Source organism: Heterocephalus glaber, unplaced genomic scaffold (genome assembly GCF_053883595.1).
Source record: "Heterocephalus glaber isolate CG9 unplaced genomic scaffold, H.glaber_assembly_v1.0 deba00001577, whole genome shotgun sequence".
In the NCBI taxonomy this organism is placed as follows: Eukaryota; Metazoa; Chordata; class Mammalia; order Rodentia; family Bathyergidae; genus Heterocephalus; species Heterocephalus glaber.
In genome coordinates, this window is record NW_028258358.1 from 12,885,630 (window position 1) to 12,900,172 (window position 14,543).

At 30.8% G+C, this 14,543-nt stretch overlaps 1 protein-coding gene across 22 annotated transcripts in view; it reads right to left on the bottom strand.

Annotated features, from left to right (window-relative positions):
- The window catches only part of Mycbp2 (MYC binding protein 2), a 294,048-nt gene that overhangs the window by 97,863 nt on the left and 181,642 nt on the right, over positions 1 to 14,543 (bottom strand). For 12 of the 22 annotated variants that reach the window (XR_015443710.1, XM_087192942.1, XM_087192939.1 and 9 more), the window contains 4 exons: positions 9,545 to 9,619; positions 6,653 to 6,877; positions 5,683 to 5,815; positions 1,747 to 1,869 (listed from right to left, as the gene is read on the bottom strand). Coding sequence is in view for 21 of the 22 variants with exons in the window: in XM_087192942.1 (XP_087049068.1) it covers positions 1,747 to 1,869; positions 5,683 to 5,815; positions 6,653 to 6,877; positions 9,545 to 9,619 (556 nt within the window). In the remaining variant the exon portion in view is untranslated. The remainder of the gene's footprint in view (positions 1 to 1,746; positions 1,870 to 5,682; positions 5,816 to 6,652; positions 6,878 to 9,544; positions 9,620 to 14,543) is intronic. The other 10 variants (XM_004845227.4, XM_087192946.1, XM_087192948.1 and 7 more) reach the window with 4 other exon arrangements.

The following is a 14,543-nucleotide window of genomic DNA, read 5'->3' on the forward strand; positions in this document are numbered from 1 at the left end:
TTGAGAATTTCTATTAAAGATAATAAAGGCTAGATATTTCATCAAATTTAAGTTTCTTAATGGCTATTAGGCCATCTAAATAATTTAAAAACCTATTAACCAGTGGATGCTATTTTTGAATAGTCACAAAATCATATTTTAGTAATGCTTTTTATTTCTATTTAACACATGTTCTTAACAGAGTTTTTATCTTTTAAAACTGATTTTATTTTGTGATATTTTAGAAAATTATATTTTAAAGACTGATTTAATGTGATAGATATCTGTATAATGAATGACTGAGACATTTCAAGGTTGAAAGCATACAATTTGAACCAAACGTGGCTTTAAAACAGATCATTATAGAAGTACAGTAGCAGTAAGTAAACACAGATTTGAATTTAAGAGTTGCAATAAGAGAAAGAAACAGGAAGAAAACATTCACCTTATATAAGTAGGAAAATCAGTTAAAGTTAGTAGAAATCAGAGCTACCAGAAGCAAGTGAACAGATAATTCCCAATCCTATAGGGCTGACTAACTCAAAAGAGCCAAAATGAAATCTTGTGGCTAAGTTTCCTTCATAAAAATAGCTTGTAAAGTAATGAAAATACCCAATAGAAAGCAGTTCTATGTTAAGCTGAATATTTGTTATACGTTAATATAATTTTGTAATTTCTTCATTATTTCATAATTTCTTTTTTTTTTTTTTTGGTATTGGGGATCGAACTCGGGTCCTTGCGCTTGCGAGGTAGGCGGCAGAACCACTGAGCTAAATCCCCGGCCCCCATTATTTCATAATTTCAATTTCTCTGCAAGTATGATCACACTTTGTTCCTTGAAACCAAGTCCTGTGAATTACTTTAAATAAACTTTTAAATTAAAATTATTTCCATGTGGATCACCTTTTCTCCCACCTAACCATGATTCAACTATACATGTTACTTGTTGATAATATGGCAGATTTTGAAGTCAGGATCACATTCACAGAAAGAACAAGAATATGTCTGAATTTACCCATAAATGCAATTTTAAATAAATTTCAGTAATAAATGATTCCAAAATAATTGTTCAAACTGTCCATGATGCTGTTCTTCTTCAATTAATGTATCCAAAACAGCTATAAATATTTTATATTCAAATAACTTAGGGTTTTTGTTTTTCTTTTTACAACTTTCTGGTTTCATTATACATATCAAACTCTAGCGTAACATTGCATATAATTCAAAATTAATTATGTTAACCAGATTAGATATTCAAAACCACATATTTAATAAAGCTAAAATGTAAAATTACTTTAAAATGTTATTGAAAAGTAGTACTTTGATTTTAGCATTTCTTTTTTTTGGTACTGGAGATCAAACTCGGGACCTTGCACTTGCGAGGCAGGCAGCGGGAACCACTGAGCTAAATCCCCGACCGAGTACTTTGATTTTAAATGGATCATTTAAGGTCTATCTTTGTTGTTCATTAGCATGATTCTCCTAATAAAAGAAGCATGATAAAAATAATAGATGTAATAACAGAATTTTTAGGACATTAAGTTCAAAATGAGTGCCCTTAAAACAAACAAAAAAGAACTCCTATAAACTTACGCTAAATTGTAAAAATAATACTGTGAAAAAGAACACCTTTGTAAACATTTGAGTGCTAGTTTCTTAATATCAAATTTTAATTAAGTAAAGATTTATGGGCAACTAAGACAAATAGGTAAAAGTAAAAAAGAATTTAAGTTAGATAAGTAAAGCACTTACTTTTTAAACACCTACCTTTATTATTCCCAAGTCCATAATCAAATCCCTGGGCACTGCAACTTGCCCCTTTATTAAAAGCTTGCACTGAGAAAGGGCTTGGAGGAGGAGTTTGAGAATTTTGATCCAGAAGAATTTGTTCTACAACAAAAGCCATAGCTATAAGGTTAGTTTCTTATATGTTGTTCCCTATTAATATAACAAAGAGAGAAAACTAAGCAAGATTTTAGGATTGTTAGATTTAAAAGTAACCTCACATTTAGATTTGATAAGTCTAAGTCCCAATCAGGTCAGCTTAACACTGGCGAAGCATATGTCAAATCTTTGTTTTCATTTCTAAACACATAGTGAAACTCAGAAATGGGACATACGGTCTTAAGTTAATTTATTTTCTTTGTGATAGAGTACAACACTGAATGTATACATTCTGGACAACTGAGTCTTGATACTTTTGGACAACTGAGTCTTAAAACTATAAGCAATTTATATAAGGGCATTTCCAAAACAAAACGGGACAGCCTATAAAACAAAAATGAAAATGATTTTGTATATGAGTACTCAAAAATCTTCAAAATATGTTAAGTATCCATTATTGATTAAATTACTTGAAAATTATAGACAATTTAACTTATTTTAGTTATTATATATACTTTTCCTAAACCAGGTCATATAACCAGTCTATTAACACATCCTGAGAGGTCAATAAATGTTCAGAATTCTGAATTCAAGAAGGAAAAGGTATTTTATTCAGTTTACAAATGGCCAATGCAGCCTCTAAAGTAAGTCTGTTAATCTCCTAAGAATAATCAGGAGGCTCTAACATTCTGTCTGATACAATACTAAAAACACTAACATAGTGCCACAGTTAAATAACCATATTAATGCCAGCTAAAAAAGGGCAAACTAAAATCTGTCAAATAAAAAGTAGTAGGACAAAAAGGATTTATTGGATTAAAATAACATTATAAAAATAAAATGCTTTAAATATCTTTTTTTTCAGTTTCTCTTTAAACCAAAAACAGAGCTGGAAGAATATGATGTTTTCTTTCTACCTGTAAATTGGAATTCCACCATACCAGTGGTACTGTGTGGTCTACCCCTTTACTAGCATTTTTAGACTTTTATAAATAACCAACCCTAGCATTTCCCTTAGGCAATATTCTTCAGTATGAGGTACTTCCACAGTGGAATACTTCTGAGAAACACCCAGGAACAGTACTTTAAGTGGAAAAGACAGTATTGCCCTGCCTCTCTAGATTCAGAATGGTCTAGCATCCACAGAAAAGTCTGTTTTTATCACTATAAAAATTTTGCCTACCAAGCTTTATCTACTGATATCAAAAGCCAACAAAGAATTTTCATAAGAGGAAAGCTTTTGTTTTACTCTCAATAATTCATATAAATTGCGATAGTGCCAAATGCTATTTCTATAAGAAACACTTATAAAAAATAAAGAAAATAAGAAACACATTTAGTATAACACATTTATAAAAAAAAACACTTACATACTTATACCAATAAGCAGACTATTTGTATATCACATCAAGTACTTTTAGTGATTTTTAAGGTGCCAACATCATACCACTTTTTTCTAACACCTCAGGTTTTATGTTAAAATATTAAGACTTACATTACCATCAAATATGTGTGTGTTTCTATCCAGATACATAACAAAACAGATTACAGAGGAAACTTAAACTCTGAAGTTTGTCAGAGTTCAATGTATGTCTCATGAGAAACAGTATCCTAATTTAAGAAGCATTATTATCTTAAAAGAATTTTCCACCTTCTAAGCTTTTGAGAACAAAATTTCCTACGTTAAACTTGCTTCTCACTATGGAAGGCATTTTACACTTTAACAATACCTAAATTTACCATCTGCTAGTTTTATGTGTAATTTTCTCACTTAGTCTTCATATCAAATTTATGAGGTTATGACTTATAAGGTCATTCTGTAAACTAAAGTAGAGAAAAATAAGCTATTAGGCAAGGTAATAGGTCTCAAAAGTTGTACAGCTGGGATTAGGACTCTGGTATTCCAGTTCCAGAGTCTATTCTAGAGTCTATTCTTACACCTTATACTATACAGTTAAAAATTAGACTAACGCTAGGTGTGGTGGTGCATGCCTATAATCACAGCACTCACAGGGCTGAGGCAGGAGGATCACTGTGAGTTCCAGGCCAGCCTGGGTAACATAATGCATTCAAGGCCAGACTGAGCTACACAGCTCCTTTGAGAGTCATCTGAATTATTCTCACATTATTTGACTACATAGCTTTAATAAAGCTGCCTGACTAGGTATTTTCAATTATATCTGAATATTCCTATATAACAAGAGAATGTTTAAAAATTTATAGTGAATATAGTAATATACACTAAGTATATGTAAATGTGAACATTTTGTAAATGCCTCATCTATATAAGAGGCATTTTCTTTTTCAAAATGTAAAGACTAATAGTTCTATCTCAACATATTAATTTTCAAACATATCTTTACCTAAAAAAATGTTTATTTGGTAAAAAAAATAAGAGGATGAATTAAGTTTTCAGAGTATGCTCAATGTTTGCCATGGTGTAATGAACATACAATTGAAAACACAAAAGATGATTCTGGCTAAAGACTTATAACTGCCACATAATCACCTGTACAATTACAAGGAAGTCATTTTAAATTCAAGAGCTCACTTTCGCCACCTTTAAGTAGAAGATTATATTAACTACATAAAGATTTGCTATGCAGAAAAAAGGGAGCTAATATATCTAAAAGTCCTCTTTCATGAAAAATTTTTGAATCTATTTATATTTATGACCATGTTACCTCTTGGATAAAATAATTATATAAGTTTATTAACTTTAGATAAATAATGTTTTCTAATTTATCTGATCTTATCCTATAAATATGGGATTTGGTTAAAAAAAATCTATGCTTTACTTATCTATAGGATTTGTTTGAAATCATATTGAGGGCTGAGACAGGGTCTCATTATGCAACTCAGGCTGGCCTTGAATTCCCTGTGTAGCCCAGGCTGGCCTCAAACTTGTAGCAATCCTCCTGCCCCAGTCTCCCAAGTTCTGGGATTATAGTCATGTGCCACCACACCTGGCTGAAATCATATTATTTTTACAATTCAACCTGTATTTACAAAACTTTGTAATCAACTAGTTAGTATGCATCAAACTGCTGAAGAACTAAGAATACAAAGATAAAAACCCTGTGCCTGTCCACAAGGGACTCACAATCTGGGTATGGAGAAATAAAAATTAACTTCAATCTAATACTATCAGTTTTGTTCTAGTGGTGAATACGGTTCTTTAGGATCATAGGCGGAATTCTTGACACTGGCACTTGGATCAAAGCTTCACACAAGTGACAACATTGTCTGGTCTTTGAAAAGTAAACTTTTGCCACCAGGAGAATAAAGAGAGAGGAACAAAAAGGAAAATCTCACTAAGTGAGATTAATGTTGAAAAAAATAAAAGTGAAAGCTCGAAGTCAAAATAGGAAATACCAAAAAGACAGTATGTATTTATTTAATGCTCTGTCCCTGAGATAAAATTCAATCAAATGATGTTGCCTAGGAGAAATACTGCAATTGGTGATTTGAAAACTCAACTTCAATTTGTTATAGAATGGTAAAACACTCAGTCCTCGACTTGCACAGAAGAATGAGGTATAGAAATTCATGTCAAAGAAATAAAAAGGATGTTTTCATAAAGAGAGAATCCTATGTTTCCAATTTTCTTTTCATTCTGGTCTTTCATGGGCAATCATCTAGTATTCATGTATTTTACAAACCAATTTTGATAGATCCGAGATTTTTAAACCTTTAGATTTACTTTCACTTAAAAAATAAACACATAAAATTATCTTTAAATAAAAGTAATACAATAAACATTAAAATTATGTATTTCAAAGGTTAATCAAAGTAAATCACAAATTTAAGCCAACTTGCCATCTTCATGCCGGAGGTACTGGTTTCCGCCTCTGTCTCTAGCTAAGGACCATGCCTCTCCTTCATCACTCTCACAGAACTCTACCATGCTGTTCTTATCCAGCTGCACCCATGTACCTTCAGAATTGGTTACCTGGTACATAACAAAAAGCATGAATGATTGGCTTGATTCTTTCATAGCACTCAGGCTGAAAACCAGTAAAAAGTTTCAAGTGTTTCTGAACAGTGTAATCATTCCAATACTTTTCTACTATGAGATTAGTTTCTGAAATTAAGACCACAGACTGAGGTAAACAGAAAGCAATAAGGCTTATTTAAACATATGGTTAAGATAATATTTTTTAAAACACACAGGTAAATAATTTTAAGTGTTACCCAAAACACGTGGCTCATTTTTTTTATATCTAAATGTCCTAATGCAGCACACTTGATATTATTTAGGTTGACAGTACCTATAGTTCATCTTGAAAATAACCCTGACACTGAGAAATAGCATGACACACTACATCTTCAAGCTTATCAGCTGAGGCAAATGCCATCGCAGCCTAAAGAATAATTTTATTTGCTCAGGACTTCAGTGAGGCTTACGAATGGGAACAACGAAACGAAACCTTTTGGATACAAGAATATCTCCATAATCAATTCACACAAAACACTTTTAGTGCTGATAATCTGTAACAGTAAAGTAATACATTTGTAATAAAGAAAAGATACATGCAAATACCAAACGTTTTTATATACAGTACAAATCATTTGTTAATATATTGTTTTCATAGTATAATTATGAAAATAAAATTATCAGAAGAGACGCACAGAAAAATTATGTTAGTATTTCCAATACAAGTAAAGATCAAGAACATTAACATTTAAAAACCTGGATGGAAATGGCAACCTTTGGAAGGAAGAGATGGTAGTTATACTACATTAAAAACTAGTATCTTAGAAGTCATGAAGCTACAAGAATCCATACCTCTCCTACTGCTTTGACTTTGTTTCCCAGAACTAACATTCCAATTGGGATACCTCTAAGGTTAGGACAGCTTCTGATGTTGTGACCTGAAGGTCCCGTCTTCACTACCTTGTACATGCCTGGCCCTCCTCGGAAGAATGGCATATCTTGTTCTTGCATTGTTGCTTCCTGTGGGCAGCAGGAGTTTATGTCTTTGAAAAAGTCATCAGTATTAGTTTTAGGTTCCTGAAAATTTGAATAGGAAAAAATGAACAAAATACAAACTATTATCATTTGGAAAATTCTCCTATTAAGAGATTTCATAGCAAGTCTGCAATAATGCCAGTTAAGAGAATATATATCTAAAGATAAATGAAGCATTAGTCAATATCACTGTTAAATAATCTTTCAGTTTTTCAATAATAAAGTAGAAGAGCAATGGAATCTCTGGCTTTTGCCCACCGCAATCTGGGAAATATAGTACTATAGTCCTTGATTTTCCTTTTTAGCTTTTAATGCAATATTAAAAAGAAGAATAAAAGTAATTTACTGTATGAATCACTATTGAAAAGTTGAGTCATTATTACATTATTCTAAGTTGGTATTCACAAAATATTTAAATATTAATCTCTTCCCCCTTTGAAATAAGTATAAAGAAAACATGAAGACTGAGACTTGTCTATAAGCAGAGATAATGATGATAAAAATATGCACAAAATAAGAATGTTTTCAAGATTTTAACTCATACTTTCTTAATATACTAAAGATGAAAATGTCTTTTTATATTTGCTAGACCACATAAAATATGTTAATGCTACAGTAAATAGAATATACATTTTTCTAGAGATTAGCACCAAAGATGCATTTTTTTAGTAAGTAAAATTCATTTGAATTTATATTATTGAAAAGTCACTTCTAAAATTGAAGAACTTGTTCTATATTTTCTGTTGAATCTACATGCTGTGATGAATTGCTTCCTTGTAAGAAATTTAAGTATGGCATACTTTGTTTTTCCCAATAAAATGTAGATAAAAGTTCCACACTGAGGGTTCTTTCACTGTATTTATTACACCATTAAACAAATTTACAACTGCAATTTTCAATATAGTAGTAAGGACTGAGAAATATATTCAAATAGAAAAAAAGATAACTATAATGCAATACTCATGAAAATTAGGTTAAAATTAATATTGTGTTATGAAAAATGATGAAAAAAACTAGGTAAAATTTAACTGAATTCTATCCTTACAAGTGGCCTTATAGCAACAGATGTATATCCATATACACAGTAATATATTAAAAATACAATTCTGAGACTAAAAATATATAGATTCGACTGGGCAAAGGGTCGCACATTTGTAATCCTAAGCACTCTGGAAGGCCAAGGCAGAAAAATCACAAGTTTGAGCTCAACCTGTTTTAGCAACTTAATGAGACTTTGTCTCAAAGTAAAAAACAAGAAAGGGCTGGGGATATAGATCAGTTCAAAGGCCCAGGTTCAAACCCTAAGACAGGAAAACAAAATGCGGATTCAGTAATTCTTATATGCTTTGTTAATTCAATATATGGTTAGTCAGGGAAAATTTAAAAAACACTATTAACCTTCACATGATATTTTGTAAATCTCAATTTGGTAATATATAATTAATTTTTACCTATGTAAATATGTAATATGGACAATTTAATTTTACTTTATTAGAATGTAGGTGTCAATATTCTTTATATTGGCAATTTATTAGAAGTGAGAATTTTGAGAACTTGAAAAACAGAGATTTATAACCTAAAATAAATTAAAAATATACATTTCATATACTCATGCATGTATATTTGTAAAAATTTGTATATATACCCAATTATATAAAGAAACCAAAATAAAAGTTGAACGTAAGACATAAACTTTAAATATTTCTACTATGCTCACAAGGTTTTCAGTAAACATTTACAAATTTCTATTTGTGACTGAACAGTTTCAGTAAACACATCATGCCATTTTATGGTTGAAGGGGCAAGCTTTAGTATTTATAATGGATTTTCAAAATAACATGGTGACATAAAAAATAACAGCAGGGCTGGGGATTTAGCTCAGTGGTTCTGGCATCTGCCTTGCAAGTGCAAGGCCCCGAGTTTGATCCCCGGTACCTAAAAAAAAACCTCAGCAAATTTATCTAAACAGTTTTACTGGTATTTAATGATACTCCTAGAGCATTTAGTTTTAACAATTCCAAGTTCTGATCGTTTAGGGTAACACTGAGAGATAAATCCTGGCAAAACTAAATGATTATAAACTATTCACAAAAAGGCAACATATGAGAACTTTTAGTAAAGTAGTTAATATTTTACTGAAAAGTTAATGATGCTATATAAATTAAACATTAAAGTTTATCCAGTATTTTCTATTAAGCAGTATAAAAATAGCTGATAGACATAAAATTATAGAACTATTCCTGTCACTCTCAAGCAATCCTAAAATACACTTTTATTCAATACAGAAACATGAGACCTGGGCACCAGTATACCAAATTGGTAAATTTCAATATTATTTTTTCTCCTTCCATTTTCCATTCTCAGATGAATATTCAAAAAGGCATTGCAAAAGAGTAGGCAGTGGGAAAAAAAAAGATTCATAATGTCACAACACTACCACCTAAATGAATTAATTCTGAAAAAGCTAAACTTCGACGTTATTATTGGAGAACTAAATATAGCAACATTGAAGCCGTATAAAACTTTTACTTAAACTAATATACATTCTTTGGCAAAAATAGAAGGGAAACAATTGCAGTGCTTCACATAAATATTTTTGGAAATTGTTTGTATTAATTTCAAGCAAAAGCTTCAAAAATAGAATGTAAAATTTGTTGTACATGCTGAAATACCTGAGTAATGTATGATTGCTCCTTAAAATTAACTCACCTGGGGGAAAAAAGCTTTGGAAGTCCATGAAAATACGTCCAAATCCCTGACTCCTTGGCTAGCATTAAAGATATTCTGAGTGACAAAGTTTAAGAAAGAAAAATATCAACAAAGAATGGGTACAGGATATCATCTGCAGAAGATGCGTTCACAGTAACAACATTTTTCTGTACTCTAGCATCAACACAAAAATATTATTTTACTAAAGGGAGACTGAAGCCACCTGAGTAAACCACATACCAAAGAAATTCTGAAAAATAAGCTTTGTCAAAAGCTCTCCATGGATATAGTGTGTCATGCCATTTATTAAAATTAAAAGCCAGACATTGTTATAACGCTTACAACCTCGGTGCAAGAAGTAAACCATAAAATTCCTCAAGTAAGGATACATTTATTCTAATACAAGTCAGATTTGTTTTATGACGGAAAAGAGCCTGCTGTTTCAGGAAGAATGAATAATGAATACTGTACAGAAAATACAACTATTATAAGAATAATGGCATGTATTATATATAAACTATCAGGTTTAAAGTACAAAAAATAAAAAAAATTCACACAAAAAAGCTCAGTAATTTTTCAATTTTCCTTCCTTCAATAAAGGGAAAAAAATTCACTTGGAAATGTTTCTGAAAAGAATAAGGAAAACATAAGGAAAGAAACACTATATATAACTTTTATTAAGACAGATCTATTTTTCCCTATCTATAAGACAAGATGATGCATAGACATTCAGGGACAGCTATGTTAAAGTCCAAAAATATTTTGTAAAAGTAAAGTCAATTCTAAGCAAATGTGATCCCAGAAAAACGAAAAATCAGAAAATGTCTTACTGACAATTTAAATGATATACATTCTTATAGTTTTACCATGCTATCAATCTATATTTTTCTGATCTTTAGTGAGCAGCACCTGCACAATTTTAATGCAATAAATGGTTATTTTGGACAAAAAAGAGGATATACAAAATGTTAAAACTATCATCATCTAAGACTTAACATGAAAGGAACACCAGAAGTCCTGATCGATTATATCATTTTGGATGAGAATATAATTACTATTCTCTACTTCTTTATTTTGGTTATGCATGTATGCATATGGAATAGATATATACCTATATAGATATGTACATATAAATTTAAGACATATAAAATAAAAAAATGAGTTTTTAGTTAATATGGCTATAAATAAATATAAAATTGAAACCAATACCTACCCCTTTCTCCCATTTTAAAATGGAGAGCAAACAGTGTCTTGTCTCTTTTAGTGAAGTGAAAATATACAGCAAAACATATGAAATGTTTGGTTTTTTGGGGTGTGTGTGTGTTAATCTCTTTACAGGTTCATACAGGTATATAAGAATTTTTAGAGTATGTTCTTAATGGTGTTCTCCCTTACAGAGAATAGTGGTGCAGACCATTTGACATAAAATAATATCAAGACTTATGGGGGGGTATTTTCTATTTCTAACATAAAATTTCCGAGATTAAAAGCAACATAAAAGGATTTGTTAAAATAACGCATATGAATTTAGAGGCAAAGAAGCAATATGGTGACTAAAGGACAGTAAAGTTTATACCTCTCTTTAATTTCAATGTGCATATTTAAGTGTTTTCTGAGTTAATATTATACAGTGATACTTGAAAGTGATGTAACTACTAACCATGGTACTAAATTGCTAATATAATCAATTTTGTTAAGTACACATGAATTCAAATTTGATATTTTTTTGCTTCAGTTTCCATAGTTGTGGAAAATTCTTTGTCCATTTATCAAGTACCAAAAATTCACCAAAACGGTAGAGTTTATGTATTTGAATAATTTTCTCTTGAAAATTTAGGAATATTTTAGGCTAATGACATGCACATGCATGAAAATATTAATTTCTCTGAAGTCTTAACTTCTCACTTATGTATTATATATATAAATTAGATTTTATATTATATAATTTCAGATTAACGGTATAACAACCAGACATGCATATATACAATAATTTAAATAATTTTATTCTCAAATCCTTTATCAAAGGCAGAAAAATTCTGTCAAGAAAATTAGAAAATTAAAATATACAAACCTATCTAAATTAATAAGCCCTAAACTGCAATTCTAAGCTGGTATTTTTTCATGACATATAAGGCACCAAATAAATTAGTAATTACCACACTGAAAATACATAATCAAACATCTAAATGCTCATGCAAAATAAAAAAAAAAATTTACTCTGCTGGATTAGCACAGAGTTAAAAATTGCATGACATACATATAAATTATAACAGTATTATTTTAAGTACTTATTCATCTCATTGTTTAAGAAAACTCAACATTAAAGAATGAAATGAAGCTAACACTGTATTAAATAAAGACATTCAGAGTAAAAATAGGTTATGAATGCACACATACACAAACCAAACCAGGAAAGTTTGTATATGGTAAAGCTGTACTGCCAGGTATTATTAGGTGTTTCAAAAGACTGAAATTAGCTATACAATGGAAGAAATGCTTGCTAATTTTACCAATTATCTCAATGATACTGTAAGACCACAAAACAATACCTTCCCTTCATTTCTACTCTAAATCTTCAGTGCCCCTATTTCAGATTATCAACATACTTTCTATATGTGAACACCTACCAGTCTAAATTGGAGGTGATTTGTATAAATGTAAGGAGATATTCAGAGACCCAAGTTGCTTCTGCAAGGATTTAGGTAACATGGACATTATAAAGAGATCTTAGAACACTGCTGCTTGTATATCACCAGTATTCCTTGATATATACTTTCTCTTTCACTATACTCCACTCATCATGTTGAAAGAGTTCCACATAATTGGCTTTTGCTGTTTTACTCATATTTTCCAAGGTGTATGGAACATTCTAGTAGCTTACATGCTGTAGTTTCCAAATCATCATCTAACTTAAAATCAACATTCCCTAGGTATACTTTCTCAGACTAACTCATTTACCTTCAAAACATGTTATGGTATTCATCCCCATTCAATCATTAAGGTAACAAGTATTTATATTTCTATGTATATTCTTGTAAGTATTTATTAATTCTAGCTATAGTAATAAGATATTCACAGTGATATTTTCTTTATCCTTTTGTAATTATATTCATCCTTATCTACTAGATTGAGGACTATTGAACACAAAATCATAGACTTTGAAATCACATCAAATTGGGTTTCAGTATCAGCTCTATTACATGTATTTGTGATCTTAGGTGAGCAGTTATCTTACTTCATTGGAAAAATGGTGATAATATACTTAACACTACAGGGTCACCTGGAGATTTAAATGAGACAATCATGATAAGGAATATACTGTATATGTGCTAGGAATTATCTTAAGCAGCATGATATCAAATGAAAAGAACTCAAATTAGGTATCAACAAATGTTGAAAGATTACTGTCAGTTCGGTATAATATCTAGCATTTTGGAAAAAATAAACTGGAGTAAGAAGGAACCATTAATAGTCTTTACCCTTAAGGAACTTAAAAACAAAACTAAAAGATACACAAATACAAGTGGGCTGAAGGTGGACAGAACAAACTAAGTATCATAATTAGCTAGAGAAAGATGTAAGCATTTTTTACTCTTTCAGACTAACTGCTACCTGGAATGGGAGAGGGAAACTTAATGTAAGTTACTGTATCTGCTTTCACCAAAGATTCTTCTATTCATCTGTATCAGGCATTAATCAGTCCCCCCACACAGTATACCTTCATAAGAATGGACATTTGATCCTGTGGCTAGAATTTTCTTTTCCCTGGCAACTTTTCTACAAAGTCCACCTTAAATATTACCTACTAAGTTAAGTGTTACATAATTTCCTCACAGTACAGTAGGTGAATACAGTATGTTTATCACGTTATGTGGTGAGGACCCCAACAGCAAGAACAGCACTTCATCTTACTTATTTTAAATCTCTCCTTGGTGCTTCTCCACCCAACACCCACTTCCCAGCTTAGTATGTGGTATACAAAAAGGAGAGTAAATATTTGTTGAATGAGCAATTAATAAATTAAAGATTATGGTATAATTGGAAGGTACAGAGAAGAAAATTAACTAGAAAAATATTAGAAAACATAGAAGCAAAAGCGTTCTAGATAAATGAAACAGCAAAACAACTCTAAGATATAAAACTACAAAGTGTGTTCTAAAAAGGGAAAAAGTTCCAATAGGTAATGAATGCCTCACATAGGATCTACATCTTTCATCTATTTAGCCCCATTCGTTCCATTACTTAAAATTTTTCGGAAAATATATAGTCATAATATGAATGTCTAATCTTATTTGATCTCTAGAGCATTACCAAAATCCTAAAACAGTTAAAGTAGGGCTTATTGGCATTGTGCCTGCCTGGCAAGCACAAGGTCCTGAGTTTGATTCCTGATACTGGAAAAAGAATCAATCACTACAATTCTCAAAGGGATAACTGTAAAGTCACATTTGAACTAAATTAGGACACTCATATTTCTTTGTAAAGTAATGGTGTTTAAATAGGACTATTGGTACAGTAGGCAGACCAAATTTAGTTAAAATACCTATCTCTAATGAAAACAACAGTACTAAAAAATACATTAAACAAAACTAAAAATCACTTTACAACTCTAAACTGGGTCATTTTTGGTAACCTTGCTTTTTATAGTTCACCAAATATTCATCATTGTTCAAATTTCTAATGGTTTCCCCTACTTTCTTGTATAGTTTGAGTATCTAAATAAGGTACACATAATATTCAAATAAAGTACTTATTGATGTGAACATAATGTTGAAAAGGTAGATGTATAGACTGAAGATAACATTTCAGTACTTTGGCATCTTTTTAAGGTAATGACAATGGTCTTTGTTTATTTCTAATATTTTTTATTGAAGCATTGTGTGTGTATGTTATATATATAACATACACACACATATTTTTTTTTGGTACCGGGAATCGAACTCGGGTCCTTGCACTTGCGCTTGTACAGCAGGCGAAACCACTGAGCTAAATCTCTGGC